Genomic DNA, 18,324 nt, shown 5'->3' with positions numbered 1-18,324 from the left:
TTCCGTAAAGGCAAAAGGAGGGGTCTGTAGCTGCGACAAGAACAGCAACAGCAAGCACCTGCATTTAAGCCTTCCCATAACAGCATGAATGTTTCACCTTACACACAGTGAGAAGAGTAGGTCGTCAATTTATCCTTCCTGCATATATCACCATATGCCCAACTCTAAGTGGCACATTGTAACTGGCACTCAAAGGAGTTCACATTTACCCACCCCTGGTTTTTTGCTGTATATTGCTGCGTATAAGACTACTTTTTAACCCAGGAAAATCTTCTCAAAAGTCGAGGGTCATCTTATACGCCAGGTCATATTTCTTATACGGCGAGTATATCCCAAACTCTATATTTTAACTAGAAAAGTTTGGGGTTGTCTTATACACCCAGTCGTCTTATATGCCGGAATATACGGTATTTGTTGCATTTTTTTTGTTTTGTTACATATGATAATAGTGATTTCCGTAATTACAGAGTAGGTAAATACCTTCCCAAAGTGATGTATTCTCTGCTTGTGGGAAATAGCGAAAATATTTCACAGACACAACCAAGGTACCACCTGCTTCACTGTGAGGCTGTCAGTACCCTGTGGGTTCTCCTTACAATATTGAGATCAGGGATGAGGAGTTTGTGGTGTTCCAGGTGCTCTTCACCTACAACTACCACCATCCCTGACTAATAGTCATGCTAGCTGGGGTGGGTGGGAGTAGCAGTCCCCCAACATTTGTAGCACAGGATATTGTCCATCCCTGATTTAGGGAGCATTCCTATAACAAGATCCACTGGGGTCTTGTATCCAATCCCACCACCCAATACTCATGTCCCTCTAAGGACTGTGGTGCTAGGATTTAGACTGGATTCTATTTGAATTCAGGTCAGTCATGTGACCTGGCAACCTGCTGACCTGTTAAGTTAGCAAAAACAGTGGTGTAACTCAAATACTATTTTGAAGGTTTGTTTTCCCTCTGCTATGCTCAGGCTGCCTCAGTCAACAGGACCTCTCCTCTTTCCTGAGTTGTGAGAGGGAGCTGGCTCCTGCGTCAGCAGGGGGGCGTATTTGGCCCCCTCCGTCAGCTTTTCCCAGCTGCTGCGCCAAGCCCTTCAGTCAGCCAACAGGGCTGGCTCAAGGGCAGGGTTTAGCTGCATTTAGGTAGCCGCGGCAGCGCTGGGGCTCCATTCGGCTTCCTGTTTTCATCGGATCCCACTGGCCGTTAACCCTCAAATGACACCCCCCCCCCCCCGCTGAGTGTGGTGGAGTCATGTATAGAATTTTTTGATCCAATGCCTAAGCCAATACCATGCACACGCTGCAAACCAATAAAGTTGTGGTCTTGTTTAGCCCATTAACCTAAAATACGCATGTCCTTGTGTCTTATTTATCTCTACGCAGGTGGCGGGTCCTCGACTCACAATAGCCCCTTTCCTGGCAAGCCTCTTTGCATCTGGTGTACTGTATGCTAGGTTACCTTATACTGCACATGCTTTACACCAGTTTCTTGGGCATGATATAATTGCCTTACATTAACTATTTACTGACCATAAGAAGTGATTGTCATGCAGGAACAGTAATGGAATTTACATGCAGCAGATGCCAACACAGATTCTGCAATTTCACATATCAGTAATGTAAACCAGACTGGAACTGAGCAGAGCAGAACCTCATGGGACTTTATTGCAGTCTTTTGGAATTTTTTCCGAGGAGAACTGAGCAGTTACCATTTTGGAGCAACAAGTGGTTTTTAAAAATGTATTTTATTGGCAAAATAGTGAAGCTGTCCAAAAGTGTGATGATGGTATGTTTCAATTCCAATGTTGCTCCAATGCACATCATTGAAAAAACTGTTTGTATTAAACTGGGGGTGGGGATAAAACAAGCCCCTCTCTTTTTCAAAATTCTTTTGCAGGCCATCATAATTATATCCCCCCTCCATAGACATTAACTGAGAATGTTGGGGGTGGGGGACAAGGATAAGCACATCAGCTCCATCCCATACAGAGCTAATTCTGTCACTTTACAATTCATACAAGTTAACTGTTTGCACTCTGGAGTCTCTACACTTGTTGTGGAAGATCAATACATATCATCTATGTATCCAAAAGATGCAAATAATAACAATCATATATACCAGGCATCCCCAAACTTCGGCCCTCCAGATGTTTTGGACTACAATTCCCATCATCCCTGACCACTGGTCCTGTTAGCTAGGGATCATGGGAGTTGTAGGCCAAAACATCTGGAGGGCCGCAGTTTGGGGATGCCTGATATATACCAAACTACAAAAAAAAAAAATTCTTTGGTTGGTTGTGACCAACCATTGCAGTAGAATGGCTTGCCTCATTGTCCAGAACATGAAGAGGCAGACATGGGGTGCAATGGAGGCTATGTTCCTACCATAAGTTAGCCAAGCTCATCTGTGCTCTGGGAGAACTGGGGGGGGGGGGAGTGGAAGGGCACATTGAAGAAAATGTGGCTCCCTACTCACAAGGTGGGCAGCAGCTCAGCTCTGCAGCTAGCCAGGAAGGGCCCCCCATCATCAGAGGAGGCCACCAGGGGCCAGAAGGCCAGTTGGTAGTTGAGTGAGCAAACAGGGAAGGAGGAGTGGAGCACACATGCGAGCCAGAATGGAACTTTCAAGGGAGCTTCTGACACCATCAACACTTATGTGAATTTCTGTTCATGTTGCACATTCCTGGAAGGGAGGAAGGGTTGCCTTTGAACTTGAGGTGACTGATGGGGATAAAACAGGCTGGGTAGTCTGGTGTTTATTGTGAAAGATGTAGGACAATATGCCTCTGGTGGAAGTGAAAATGCCCAAAACTTCCACTATCACAATATATTCTCCTTTTTGGTGTTCAGGTAAGCAGGTTGGAAGGAAATCCACAGAGAACAACCCTGTTTTTCATATTTTAAGACATACCCATAAAATAAGCCATAGCAGGATTTTTAAGCATACAAGGAATATAAGCCATACCCCGAAAATAAGACATAGTGATAGGCGCAGCAGCAATGCCGGCCGTGACAGGAGGAGGAGGAGGAAAAAAATAAGACATCCCTTGAAAATAAGCCATAGTGTGTTTTTTGAGGAAAAAATAAATATAAGACGTGTCTTATAATATGAGAAATACGGAAAATACCAGCATGTCAAAGTTTATGAACTTGGCTTCAATGAATGTGTCAAGAAATTTTCAGGTACAATGAAGCTGTACCTTTGAACAGTGAGAATAGAACATTCTAATTATACAACATGGTAGCACAGCCTTCATTTCATTCTAGTTTGAATTCATTGGTTAACCTGACACCTAAACTATGACATGGTTTCCTTCTCCCAGTGGCTTAACGATAGAAAGTTGTTAGCCAACGTGCAGTTACAAAGTTTAGTAAGCTGAGTAAAGAAGTCTTTAATGGATGCCCCCCCCCCCCGAAAAAAGAAAAACATGTAGTAAACAAAAACTAATCAATCATTTCCTTTTTTGGTTAGCAGCATCTTGGTATTGCAATCAGCCCTGAAAATAATGATGTAACATTTAGGGAGGAAGATGCAAGCCAAGAGCCCAGTATTGGAGGCCAATATGGCAAAAACCTCCACAGCCACGATATATTTTCCCTTGGTGCTGAGGTAACCTGGGATAAAGGAGATCCAAACACTGCAAAACACCAGCATGCTGAAGGTGATAAACTTTGCTTCATTGAAAGTGTCAGGCAATTTTCTGGCTACGAAAGCAACAGTGAAGCTGATCATGGCTAGAAAACCCATGTAGCCCAAGACACAACAGAACATGGTGATGGAACCTTCATTGCATTCCAGTATGATCTTCCCAGTCTGTGAGTACATGTCAAGATCTGGGAATGGTGGTGAGGTCAACAACCATGCAATACAAATACACACTTGTTTGAGGGAGCAGGAAAGAACAATGGAAATAGCCACTTTTTGGCCCAGCCATGTCCTCATCCTGTTGCCTGGCTTTGTGGCCAAGAAGGCCAGGACCACAAGGATTGTTTTTGCCAACACACAAGAAACTGCCACAGAGAAAATGATGCCAAAAGTCATTTGTCGAAGAAGGCAGGATACCTTCCCAGGTTTCCCAATGAAGAGCAAACAAGAAAGATAGCACAACAGGATGGAAATGAGAAGAACACAGCTGAGGTTCTGGTTGTTGGCTTTGACAATGGGGGTGTTCCAATTCTTTAGGAAGGTTTGTATCACAAAACAAGTGATCACAGCAAAGGAAAGAGCAACACTAACCAAAACAATGCCCAAGGGCTCTTGATAGGATAAGAAAGATATAACCTTAGGGATACAGTGGTCGTGGTTCTCATTTGGATAGTGATCTTCTGGGCACTTGATACAATGAGTTGCATCTGAAAGGAATGAATAGGATATATCATATAAATGACATCTTTCATGCAGAATGGAAGAAACGGCATAATGCTTAATTAATACTGGACAAAAATGGCTCAATCCACATGTTTATACTAAGCACAAAAGAAAGCTTAATTAAGCAATGTCTTCTCTGATGTTTCATTTTAAGAAAGGGTGGGAAGGATTATCTGCCCAATTGCTGTCTTCAGCAAAGAAGCTGAAGGTGACCTGCAAGAATGGATAGACACACACACACACACACACACACACACACACACACGAAATAAATTTAACAAGAGAATAAGGGAACAAAAATATGAGGAATGGGCTAGGTACATTCCACAGCCTAGCCATCACCCTAGTCATGCCACAGCCTGGTTTAAAATATTTGGTGGTCCAAAATGTGGTTCGTATCCTTCCTTGACATATGTATCAAAAATCAAGTTATTATTAAGAGATGCTTATACTTCCATAACCTTATCTATCAGGCTGGATGGGATCACTCAGAGCAATCTGTAGCTGTTAGGGGATGGGGTACCAAGCAGGAAGGACCAGCATGTATGGGGGGGGGGGACTGAATGAAAAGGCTGAAATCTATCCTGACCACTGGAAGAAGATAGTAGCCCATCACATGATTCATCTTTTTGTATGTTGTTAAGGGGCAGAAGCAGAGCCTCTGATTCTATATGCACAGCTGCTCCTTTCCAAGCCACCTCTCTGAGAGGGAGGAGGGAGAGCAGGGCAACATCTCTTTCCTCTGGTGGCTGTATGCTAATTACAATAAGACCTACCTACAAACTAGTTCAGAATAGGTCCAGGTTAACCCCTGGTTTAGCCCAGGGTTGGTTGCCCTGGTTAGAGACTCCTAGATTCTGTTTCTGGGGGACAGGGGATGGGTAAGTATTGGGGACTCCTTGGTTCTATATGTACATATTGAGATATGTATATATGTTGAGAAATCCTCAGTTCTCTGGATAACCTGGCGTCAGCCTATATAAACTCTGTCTTGCAGTATGTGAATCTTTAAAAATTGCAAACTGTAATTCATTGGGGGCCTGCATAGGTTAGGAATGTACTGCACAAGGAGGAGCTTTTTGCCCTTTCCTGGTCCTGACAAAGTACCAGTATATAAAAGCATGAAACTCATATTTGACCCCCCCCCCTTTGCATAGCTGTGTACTGCCACATACCCTTCTCGTTGGAAATCATGTTTTCTGAGCATGCAGTGCAGTCATAGCAACAGAGTGGTTTGCCTTCTTGAATTATCTTGCTCTGTCCAATATGGCAGCTTTCAACACATACAGAATGTGGTGGCACCTATTCATTAAAAAAATGTATGAGTCCAACCATACTTACCTCAGGATTCCTGTCTACCTACATTCCTGGTCTCCTTTTATAGCTTGGACGCAGACCAAGGGAGCACAATTTACCCTCTGTTCTACCTCTGTGGGGCTCAGAGATTATTAAAAACAAATAAGAGACTGGAGGTTCCACAGCAGGAGTGCAGCTCCATCCACAGTTGATTCCTACCTGCTTGAATCTTGTATTCCACACAATGGCATCTTTGATAATGCTGAAGTTCTGACTTGATGAAACCCTTCCAACCAATACTTTTAGGTAGGACTCGTTGGGGAAAGTGACCCAGTTGATGATATCATATCCAATGGACAAATCCTTGTACTCAAAAAAGACTTCCTGGGCAGCTCCATTGTTAAAGCGGATGTTTTCCAGGAAAGCATGGAGCTGGATTGGAGGAAAATAAAATGAGTTTTATAAAATGGTAGCCATAGTTTCTGCATGCCCTCAATATGCCATTCGGTTATTTACAAGCATTTTAAATTATACATGAAGTGAGGTACAGAGAAATCGAATTCAAAAACACCTGTTACCTTATTTCCACACATTATGGGTAGCAGTTTTATATGTTCCTTTCTCTTTTCCCAGTATTTTGCTGTGTTAGCCATGCTGTGCTATTGCCTAATAACCACTTTGTGACTGGTGCCCACAACATGTTCTCAAAACTGTGAATTACAAATAGGTACTCCCAGCCTTAAAGTGATTAATTTACCTGCCATGGGTGAACATTCACATGCTCCACATTGCCTTTATGCAACATAGCTTTTGGTCTGGAAAAGTATATGGCATGCAAAGCATGTGCCACAGCGTAGACACCATTGTAGATACTGTAGCTCTCGCCAGACATATCCATCTCAAAAACCTTGGCAGGAAGATCCTCTAAATATCCCTCTCTACAGTTTTCACACCGTAGCAGTGCCAATTGCCAGAATAAACAGAGGAACAGCCTTAGTGTTTTATCAATCTTTACATTCAGAAGGAAATCATGGAAACCTGGAACTGTATCTGTGTGGACAGAGAAGGAAAATGCACCAAAGAAAATGTTTCTGCCAATCAATTCTCCGTTTAAGAAGGTGCTGAAATACCACTGAAGTGGCATGAGCCAAACCTTCCCTACATTGGTGTTCATCTTGAATTCATTTATTTCCATCAAGCGTGTTAAAGTATTCAACAACAGAGGATCCACCTTGAGAATAATCACACTGGCATTGCTTGAAATAAGAATTTGCATTAGCTCCATGATTCTTTCAGTGCAATCAGGTTTCAAGTAATCATTAAGAACAAAATGAGTTACTACTTCCCTTATCAAGAAGGCAATACATATTTTGTTGTGGATAAACAAAGAAGAAAGTTTCTGCACAAAGCTTCCCCCTGCATCATCATCAGAAACAATGAGCCCAACCCATGTCCATCTAAAATGCAGGAGTAGCTGGACGATGCCAACATGATGTATGGTTTCTCTTGGTGCTGTCCAGTATGAAAAAGGAAAATCACTTTTATCACTCACTGTAGCTTCAAATGAGTCAAAGGTGATCTAACAAATGAACAAACATATATTTTCATTTAGAACTCAAGATTTAAAAACAAAATAAAAAAATCCTTCCAGTAGCACCTTAAAGACCAACTAAGTTTGTCATAGGTATGAGCTTTCGTGTGCATGCACACTTCTTCAGATATGCTGAAACAGAAGTCACCAGACCCTTAAGTATAGTCAGAGCGTGGGGGTGGGGGTATTACTCAGAAGGGTGGTGGGAATGGGTGATTGGCTGATAGGAGTGGTAAACCTGTTGATGACTGTCAAGATTTTTAAAAACTGCCTTTATAAGCATTTGCAACCAAAGGACCCCATTGAGGTGATGACTATCTTCACACATGACATTAAAAAAGTGTACAAATTGTGTATTTGTTAACATAACAGTTGAGCTATACACTTACTGTTATTCACATTTAATTTTCAATGTGTGTGCAATCTGTGAACAAAACAATGATAACTGTAAGAATGGGAAAGGTCTCCTCCATTAATACACCAATTTTCACAAATGTGCAAGGATCCCCCCCTTTTTTTTTAGTTCTTAGGAAATGCTAAATGAAAAATCTTTATTTTAATGTTCTAGATACTTCATTTCAAAAGTTGATCAAAAACTCTGCTGAATAAAGATTTAAAACACCTGTCTCTGTCAAACTAGTACCTAGTATATAAAAGTAAGACCAGGGCTCTTGCAAACCAGTGTTTTATTGTGGGTGTAATCTGCAATATGGTCTTGAAACAAAAGCAGTGTGTTGGTAGTAGATTAATTATGCTTAATTACCGGTACTTTTTCCTGTGATATATCCAATGTAATTACATCATTCCTGTCTTTGGTACCTTGTTTCCCCTATTTTAAGACATAGTCATAAAATAAGCCATAGCAGGATTTCTAAGAATTCAAGGAATATAATCCATACCCCCCAAATAAGGCATAGTGATAGGTGCAGCAGCAATGCCGGCCACAGCAGGAGGAGGAGGGAAAAAATAAGACATCCCCTGAAAATAAGCCATAGTGTGTTTATAAATAAATATAAGACGGCGGTATAAGAAGGTACAGGATTTCAGCAGATATGCTCAAAAAATGATGTTTACCTTTTTAAATGATGTTTACTTTTTGAAATTATGATTATATTTTCTTTCTAATTGACATATACCGTATGTAAACTATTCTACAAACGTTTACAGTAATTGGTATATATGGCAATAGTTACTTTTGCATTCTTTACTTATCTTCAGGTTGTTCCTGAAGAAGAAATTGCAGTTCTCAAACACAATGAGCTGCCATGACTATTAATAATCAGCACTTATATGAACCAATTACATTTTTCCTCTCTTTTTTTTTTCAAAGAAAGGAAAAAATGAGAGGGTATAAGTGAACAGCAAGCATGCACATACCTGTGGAATTTTGAAGTTACTTAAGATGGAGGCCATCTGCATGGAGTATTTTGAAGTGAGTCCTCCAGTAACAGAAAATACATCTTTCCTATCACACTTGTAATTTGGTATATTATTTTTCTGTTTGAAAAGAAGATCCAAGGTGGCCTCGTACGTTCTTCTTGAGTTATATAGGTTGTCAAAGATATGGAACCCCAGTGTGATATTGGGCAACAACCGTGGGTTATTGTTGATCTCATGAATGGCAAAAATCATGGCGAGGGCATGCTGATAATGTTTAAACTTTATGCTGCAATGAGGTTCACACTGAGATTTACAAAGGTCAATTAGATATTATGCATTAGCAGACTGCAAATAGTCAAGGAACACACACACACAGTATGGGATAAAATTAGGGCCCCTTTATTAAAATAACATAAAAAGATAATAAAGTCATAACATTGCATAGTGGGCAACGCAAACTATGTGAAAACCAATTCTATCAGGCTCCTTAGCATATTGACTGGGTGAGCCTAAGTTATGGTGAGTTGGTTCTGAATTCTAACTTTCACCTTTTGACACAAGAAGAGGCTACAAAACCCCAAGCGAGTGATGCAGAAGTGATTCATATCCTGCTCCATGGGCCACAAAAGCCCAATGTGGAAGTCTCTGGGATCATTATCTATCTCAAACATGCCTCAGAGTACTCACCATCTGTTTCAACCTCTTCTGTTCTCCACACACACCTGCCCAAAAATGAGGACAAGCCCACTGTTTCGTGTAACACCAATCCCAACTCTCCAATTACCTTCCAGCTTTGTGGTGTTTTTAATTACTGAAAAGAAGTGTGAATTTGAGAGATGCATTTTGATTCAGCATCATAAGGCAGAGTTGTTGAACTGAGTCAGACAAATGGGGATTAAGGAAAATATTTTCTTGCAAACCTGGGACAAATCCAGCCAGAATTAAGCACTTTGTCCTAATGATTAGCTAGCTGCCTTTGGAACAGCTGGACTTAACAATTTCTGGTTTTTACCAGTGGAAATACCTATTTTTAAAAGCATGGTGGGCAGGATATCCTTTTTTGGGCAGGAGGGGTGTCATGCACTAATTTCTCTTCCTCCCTCCCTGCCTCCCATTAAAGTGCACTGTTTTGAAGGGCTTTTCCTAGGAAAATTGGGGATGGGGTCAAAATCCTACACTACACTGCCACCCACAGTGGGTAGGTCTTTAATAAATCTATTATAAGTAGAAATTTGAATTATACATCTTGCCCATTAACTGCAGTTACATCATATGAAAAGCAGAACTTTGTAGCATTCCCCACAGACATCTGCTATGCAGTTGCTGGCATATGTAACATCAGGCCGTAAAAATGATTACAAGTAAAAATGCAAAACTTACAGAGGAAAATCATGACTTCTGTCTGGAACGAATGTAAAATTGAGCAAATATACCCCAGGTTGTATAAGAGAGAGAACCCCACCAATGATCACCTCTCCAGGCTCATACAAGTCGTCTTGGATGTTTGTGCATTTTTCTGCCGTTTCCTTGCAAGCAAAAGGAGGGAGCTGAAGCTGCAACAACAACAACAACAGCAAGCACCTTAATTCAAATACATGCCTGCCCATACCACAACTGCACAACGGCATGCTTTGCCACACACAAAGCAGCAACTGTAAGTGATCAATTGATCGCTTCTGCATGTGTCACAACACCCACCCACCCTCCGATCTATGCAGCACATTGTAACCAGTACTTAAGTGAGCTCAACATTTGAAGCACTTGTTTTTAATCTCTCAATCTCTTTTTTTTATTACAGATTAAGGAAAAAACAATAATAGTGTTTTTCATAATTACATAGTGGATAAACATTTCCCTGATGTCACAAAGTGGGAAATACTTGTTTTTCCTTCCTTGTTTGCAACCTTCAGAGGGGCACGCCAGTAGTGCACAGGGGCAAATGAATAACTGGGTGAGGCAAGACATTCAGATTTTACTTTTGTTCCGTAAGTTAGTTTCTACACTCACACACCCCTCTCTCAAGTAGGGCCAGTGATGGATGTGGCCTGGAAAGAGAGAGGGTGTTGTCAGTATTTCTCGCAGAGACATCACCTTGCCAACAAAGGTCCATATAGTAAAAGCTATGGTTTTCCCAGTAGTGATGTATGGAAGTGAGAGCTGGACCATAAAGAAGGCTGATCGCCGAAGAATTGATGCTTTTGAATTATGGTGCTGGAGGAGACTTTTTTTTAAAAAAATATTTTTTATTAGTTTTACAATAAAGGACAAAGCATACATATCATATTCAGCCACCCTCTTCCACACCCCCCCCTCACGAGACCCCTGCTGCCACGAGAGAGTCCCATGCAGGACGAATAGTCAAAGGTGTTCCATTTTATAGCTGGCTATCCCCTCCCCTCTCCTCCCCCCCCCCGAGCCCACTTCTGCCACCAGTGGGCCCCCGGATACGAGGGAAGACAGAGAAGGGTGTCCACCCAACTATCTTTCATTACAAAAAAGAACCCCCCACAAAAAGAACAAAGGGGAAAACCCCATCCCCCCACAAAAAAGAAAAAGAAAAAAAGAAAAAGAAAAAGAAAACTAAAAATAACCATTCCTTTCTCATTTCTTAAACATTGTTATTATGGGCTTTCCCTACCTCCCCCTTTACAGATTTTCATTTCAACTCATTTAAGCAGTTTTCTTATCATATTCCCCATTCTATTTTCCCAACTTCTAGATTGAATAAGATTCCTTTTCTTCCCTTGCCATAATTTCCTTCCCAAGAACCTCCATATTTTTTAAATTCATTTTTACATTCTCAATTTTAATTTTGTTCAATTATCCTGCATTTCCCCCTCCCTCCCCCAATCTCAGCTATTCCCTTCCAATCCAGTAAGTTCCAAAATCAACAGTCCAGTTTTCAGTCCTTTTTTATCCATCCTAAATAAACAAAATATTCATTCTTCCTTCACCCCACCCCCTTCCCAACCTGCTTCAAGATCCAAACCCCTCTGCCCCCCCCCCAATATTCTCTTCTTCTTTGCTCTCTATTTTTCTTGTGGGTTTTCTGTTCATCCGATGATTCTTGTTTTTTCCCCTCCATCAGAGAGGTATTCCTGATCTCATGTTGGTCTTCATCATCTTGCTGTCCCTGTAATCCACCCTCATTTTCTTCACTTTCAATTATATCATAACTCAGTTCATATGTCTTTTTATCATCTTGCTGCCTTTCTTTGGGCAAATCCTCTTTCTGTGGATCTTGCATCCTTTCTTTGGGCAAATCCTGCACTTTGGGCAAGACCTCTTTTAAATCTTGATTTATTTCCTCCAATTGTTGCTGAGTCTTATACATCCCAATTCTCATTTGCCACAAGAGTCTTAACACTTTGTCCTTGAACGCAGGCACGTAATCTTTTGTTGACATTTTTCTGGCTTGTCAAGGGGAGAGCCAGGCTTGGGAAACTATTGCAACTATTCCATGTAACACCAACTGGATACTGTATATCCATTCCATATATTGTAACGTCCACTTTAAAATTGTTTCAAACAGTCACAGTCACAAATTAAAAGTCAATTCTTTGCTTCCATTCATTATCACCTTCAACTCACTGTTCTGATCAGGCTGCCGATTTCAGGGCAGAGAGAAGCTTTCCCTTCTTCTATTAATTTTGATTGCAGGGATTCTCTCAGTCTTATCAATTCTCCCCCTTTGCCCTGCCTCTGGGGGAGATTCTTTAAAATGTCCTTTGGAAAAGTTCAGATAATATATTTTTTAATACCGGCAAAGGTCTCTTGTTTTTCTTAACTGTTTCTTAAATTAATCAGTGGGAGGAGATGGCTTCCGTTTTTTCGCTCTCTCTCCCATTCCCCAAATTATAATTCAATAGAGTAAAATTTTCAATCTTTACTCATGGAGTCCAACTTTCCGAATCAAAGACTTTGGAAGAATCTGCCACTCACCACCACCGGCTCGAAGCTTCACTTCGCTAGGGTAACACTGACGTTCAAAATACCCCCCGCGACTACAACCCTTCTCGCTCCGGGGCTCTTATTAGAGCTCACCGGAGAGTCCGGGGAATCGACAAAAATGCGGCGTCGCTGAACACTTCGTTCCCAGAACACTCTATCTGGGACTCTTTTGGGGCGCTGCGGTGCTTTCGCAGCCCTCCTCCCCCCCCCCCAGCAAAGCCAGGTTGTCTCAGAGCCCGAGACAAACCCCACCGGACGGCTCGGGTGACAAACCAGAAGCCCGAGACTCTTGAGAGTCCCATGGACTGCAAGAAGATCAAACCTATCCATTCTTCAGGAAATCAGCCCTGAGTGCTCACTGGAAGGACAGATCCTGAAGCTGAGGCTCCAATACTTTGGCCACCTCATGAGAAGAGAAGACTCCCTGGAAAAGACCCTGATGTTGGGAAAGATGGAGGGCGCTAGGAGAAGGGGACGACAGAGGACGAGGTGGTTGGACAGTGTTCTTGAAGCTACGAACATGAGTTTGACCAAACTGCAGGAGGCAGTGGAAGACAGGAGTGCCTGGCGTGCTATGGTCCATGGGGTCACAAAGAGTCAGACATGACTAAACGACTAAACAACAACAACAAAATACTTCAGTGTGCAAGTTTACCAAATACATCCCTTTTTTGCAAGCAGTTCTGCATAATGTAATATACTGCATGTTTGCATGTAGCTTTCACTTTCACTAACGTACACTTTTAATGTTCACTTCCCCCCAATATATGCATTTCAGTATATATATATATTAAGGTTGAAGAACTGCACACAATATTCAGAACAGTGTGAATTTGAAGAATATTTGTGCATACGTTTGCCTGTTGTTTGGGGAATTGAAATTACATAGGTCTGCAATAAAATTTGAACCAAACTGAATTTCTAGTGCAGCCCTCTGTAAAAAAGAGGAAAAATGGAGGGGTTGGACAATTTGCACTTGCTCAATGTAGAGACAGAAAGAGGCACTCTGTATGTGCTCAAGGACACTTTTACTATATTCTGGCTAGCTAGTAGATTTTTTTTTTGGCTATGAAACTCGGACATGGTTTGTTGACTGCACCTAATGTGCACAATGATTCTTACTGATATACATAAACTTGTTGCACTTAGCTAATTAAGTTCATGAGTTAATATGGGAAATGCTATTCACAATGGTCTTAAATATATTTAAGAAAGTTCTTAAGTAAACAAGGCTTTGGGGATTATGACTTTTGGGGATATAGAAGTGGAAATAGTTCCATTGTCTATTTATTTCTTAAAAATAAAATAAATTTCTCATGTAACTCATCTCATTTCCAAAATGTCAATCAAGTAGAAGTTTTATTAGACCCTAGCTGCCTTTTGTTTATTTTGCTAATAATGCTGTAACATCAAATATGTCATCCAGGGTTTCTAATTACTCTAACAATCTGGGGGGGGGGGTCAATTTTTTTGGGGGGGGGATGTTCTTACCTTGACTTGAGAAGCTACTTCAAGAATACCCCCCCATACAATTAATTGTATGTTGAATGTTTATTACATATTTATTTAGTTACTTTATTTCAATGACCTCAGTACGGCTAAGTTATAGATACATAAATCAGGTGGAGTTTCATTAAAGTCAGTAACAATTGCTTTTGTGAATGAGCTCTTCTTTATACAAATCCCCATATGAACTGACCTGGAGCCTGCAATCACCTGCTGAGGCCCTTCTTCATGTGCACCCTCCACAAGAGGTCAGGAGGGTGGCAACACAAGAACGGGCCTTTTCTGCAGTGCTTCCCCACTTGTGGAATGCTGTATTGGAAAGCGTCATCATTCTAAAAAAATAGCTGCTGCTGCTGCTGCTTTATTAAATGACAGGGATGTATGCATTTGTATAATGCAAAACAATAAATGAGAATGGCAATATAATGACCGCTCCCCACAATAACTGGGGTCACACACAGTCCCCCCGAGACTATGAGACTCCTGGCAAGGTAGCCTGGCTTCGCCCCTCCCTCCCCCAAGCTAGGTACCTGGAGGTTCCTTCCTAGCCTTGACAATTAACCAATCCTGGCTGGGGTGAGGGACGTTGCCAGGGGAGTTGGTCAGGTAGAGTTAGAACCACCCCACACTCACAATAGAGGGTATAGCTTACCTGTTAGTCCTCAGTCGGCTCCAGATCTTCCCCCACCCTGCCCTCTCTCAGTTTATGCCTTCTTTTGCAGTTTAAACTATTTTACAGCTATGTGGACGCTGCTGCGGTCTTTGATGGTTGCTGTTGAGAGACCGAGAAGGAATTTCCCTGCATTGGCAGGTTTCGCCTTCCCCGTAGCAAAACATCACAACTTTGGCGGTTTGTAGGCCTTGGGCAGAATCCTTTAGTCTATTTCCCTCAATATGGGGGGGGGGCATAAAGCAGTGACTGACACCCCCTCTGCGGCAGCGATCCCAGGGTTCCCCATTAAAGGGGTATTTCGAGGGGAGGCATTGGTCATACGCCAATAGGTTGTCAGTGCTCACCCCTACGACACGGCAAAATGGGGGGCAGGCTCTCTGCTTGACCAAACATTCTCCAGTCAGCCCAATCCCCACACATTTTGGATAATCCTGATGTTCCCCAGTTCCCCGGCCGGGGACTGGGAGGGATAAACGGCCAATGCCTAAGCCAAGGTCTTCCTATATCTGAAAGTTTAATAAAGTTGTGGCCAATTTTAATCCCATAACATGTTGTCAGGTGTCATTATTCCACCTTGGGGTCGCCTGGGTTTTTTTTTTTTTTTGGGGGGGGGGTCTCCACATGTCCACACAATTATTATTATTATTTACAATTAATTGGATGGATCCTAATATATTCATATTTAGAGTTGACCCATTTAAACCAACAGAACAAGATAACTAAGACTATCTGGTCCCATTGATTTCAGTGGAACTACTTTAAGCATAGCCAAGTCTAGATCCACTAAAAAATAACCATGCACTCTTTCCATTTGAGTATTGCTGCTGTTACTACAATGATTACTGCTTCTGCTAACATAAGAACAACCTGATGGATTGGACCAACGACCCACATAGCCCAGCATGTTTTCTCACAGTAGCCAACCAGATGCTTGTAAGAAATCCAGAAGCAGGACCTGAACGCAAAGGCCCTCTCCCCTCCTACAATTTTCTGTAACTGATTTTTGGAAGCATACTACCCCTGACTGTGGAGATGGAGCACAACCATTATGACTGATAAACGTACCCAACATGAATTATCCAATCCTCTCTTAAAACCACCCAAGTTGGTGGCCATCGCTGCCACCTGTGGGAGAGGGTTATCTGGTTCAATTACATGCTGTGTGAAGAAGGACTTGCTTATATATATTCTGAATTTTCTAATATCTAGCTTCATTGGATATACACAAGTTCTAGAATTCTAAGAGAGGGAGAAAAACGTTTCTCTATCCACTTTCTCCCTGCCACGCATGACTGTATATTCTGTATATTCTGTCCCAAATGCTGCAGCCTAATTCCATAGCACTGGAATTATAACAGAGGTTTCCAACTTTTTTTGAGTCCACGGCTCCCTTGAATAACTGCATTCTTTCTGCGGCACCCCTGTGGGGCTCAGGAGCCCAGTTATGCTACCCAGTGCTTTCCAAATGCACTTAGTACTTCTGCTCACTAGACCTGCTGGTTGTTTATCTGGTAGAAAGCAACCTGTGTATGCAAAAGGTTGTTTACTTGGCGTGGACCATTTTTTTAAAAAAAACATTGCCTCATTGCCTAATGGAGATATGAAAATGTGCATCACCCGGTCATCTTGGTACAACAATGCTCTTGGAGGGGAGATCAACCCTTTCAGGTGGTTGTGGTGCAATGGCAGTGGCACGTGGTGTGTACTATAATGCTCTAGGGTGGCCTGGAAAATCTGTCACCCCTTGATCAGGTTTGAGTTGGCGAACTTCTTTCACCTAGGTGAGGTTCACCTGTCAGGAAGTGGCAATTGACATTTGATTGGAAGGTCTTTATTTGGGCCTTTGGATTGGCTGTGGGGGCATGTTTGGGTTGGCAGGATTTGGACCGTGGTAGGTCCTCCCTTGTGGTGGAAATTGCATTGGTCAGGATCAACATAGTATAGAGGGGGGCCCATAATGGGCCTGAGAGGAGGATTGACCATGGCAAACCCAAGCATGGGCTGGAATCTGTACCCTGGTCCCCCAGTGAGACCTTCCTTGTTTGGCTTGCACCACGGCAAGGTTCAACACTGGCCGACTCCCATTGTACAGGTTCGGAAAGATCCAAACCCAGCGGATCCATTCCATCAACCTGGGGCTTGTGAAACAATGAACTGATCCTGGGACCCAATGCCATGCCAACCGTTGCCCTGCCTATGTCTGTCAAAAACGAATTGGCCTGATTTTATCCCATCACCATTGTACAGTCTGGTTCTTTTGCTGCTCTCATAGGTCACATGGGCAAAAATATCCTAATTAACAGAATAGCATCCCTTCTTGGGTGTTCTAAAATAAATTAAGCATGTTGGGATTATGGCCAGGAGGAATTGTGAAGAAATTGTGAGCATTAAGAAATGAAAATAGCAGATTAAAAGTTCCCTTCTAGACTAAAGTTAGGCTTTGCTCATCAGTTAAACAGATTTAAAACCCCACCCCAGTCAATTAGGATTGTTTGCTAGGAAATTTCCAAAACGATCTTACACCCTGTTTTAATGAGCAGTGTTAGATCAACAGCATTAGCAAATCCTTCCACTTGATCATTTGTTGCATTTCAGCCTATATAACAGGTATTTCAGTCAAGGGGTAGAGAGAAAGAGGGGGAGGAGGAGTATTTTTATTTTATAAACATTTATGTCGTATAATAGGGCTGACATACGTCCGGAATCTCCCAGACATTACTGGAAATTTTCAAAAGGTGGTGCTTTGTTCTGAATCTTAGTTAAATCAATCTTAGGCATATTTTTGACGTTTTTGTAAAGAAAAGTTCAACATCCTGGTTTTTACTTCTTGAAATACAATACAATACAATAAATCAATATCTGCGAGATGATCCACTATCATCAACTTTTCTTCTACTTTTCAAGGAATACAAAGAGGCATTGTTTTGTTTAATTTCCTATTGGGGAGGCTATTCTAAAAACAGATGAAAATAATATTAACCAATTTGTACTTTTATATCAATTTCTCTCTTTGATAGCTCTCAGGTCCAAAATATGGGACCCAATTAGATAAAGGATATTTAATGTAGAAATCAATTCAATTGCTGATTTCTAGGTTCACTTCACAGGAGACCCATACTATTGCCTTTATCATTTGACCTGTAAAATTACTCATCTATTTGCTTTTTCTAACTTTGTAAGCTACCCCACTCTAGGAAAGTTGGTAGTAGGTGGACAGAGGTTTACTGTATTGTACTGTTTATGAATGAATGTGATGTGACATGTAAAAGATATTCAAAGTCATAAAACGAACTACAGTATTATTGATACCAGTGTTTTGATACCACTTTACATAATATTGTCTTAATGCTTTCTAAAATATTGAGATGTGATGGACATGCTTAAATTTATTGTGTTTTGCTATTTTGTATGTCTGGCTGTGAGATATGCAAACATGCCTAGCCACAAATGAAATAATCTGTGGAATAATGAGCCCATAGGACAAGAAATAACAGGTAATAAAGAGAACAGAGATCAAAAGACAATGCATTTCCCTTCTTCAATTTCAGATCTGCCCTC

At 41.6% G+C, this 18,324-nt stretch overlaps 1 protein-coding gene across 1 annotated transcript; it reads right to left on the bottom strand.

The window, feature by feature from the left end:
• Positions 1-3,448: 3,448 nt before the first annotated feature.
• Positions 3,449-12,042, bottom strand: LOC132592908 (vomeronasal type-2 receptor 26-like). Its single transcript, XM_088654603.1, has 6 exons — positions 11,796-12,042; positions 9,324-9,358; positions 8,634-8,939; positions 5,885-6,097; positions 5,545-5,671; positions 3,449-4,353 (listed from the first exon to the last, which is right to left on the bottom strand). The coding sequence occupies exons 1-6, from the start codon at positions 12,040-12,042 to the stop codon at positions 3,449-3,451; spliced, it is 1,833 nt and encodes a 610-aa protein (XP_088510729.1).
• Positions 12,043-18,324: the final 6,282 nt, after the last annotated feature.

This window comes from Zootoca vivipara, chromosome 12 (genome assembly GCF_965207765.1).
Source record: "Zootoca vivipara chromosome 12, rZooViv2.hap1.1, whole genome shotgun sequence".
Lineage (NCBI taxonomy): Eukaryota > Metazoa > Chordata > Lepidosauria > Squamata > Lacertidae > Zootoca > Zootoca vivipara.
The sequence above is the reverse complement of the archived record's forward strand: the minus strand, read 5'-3'. Positions and strand labels throughout refer to the sequence as shown.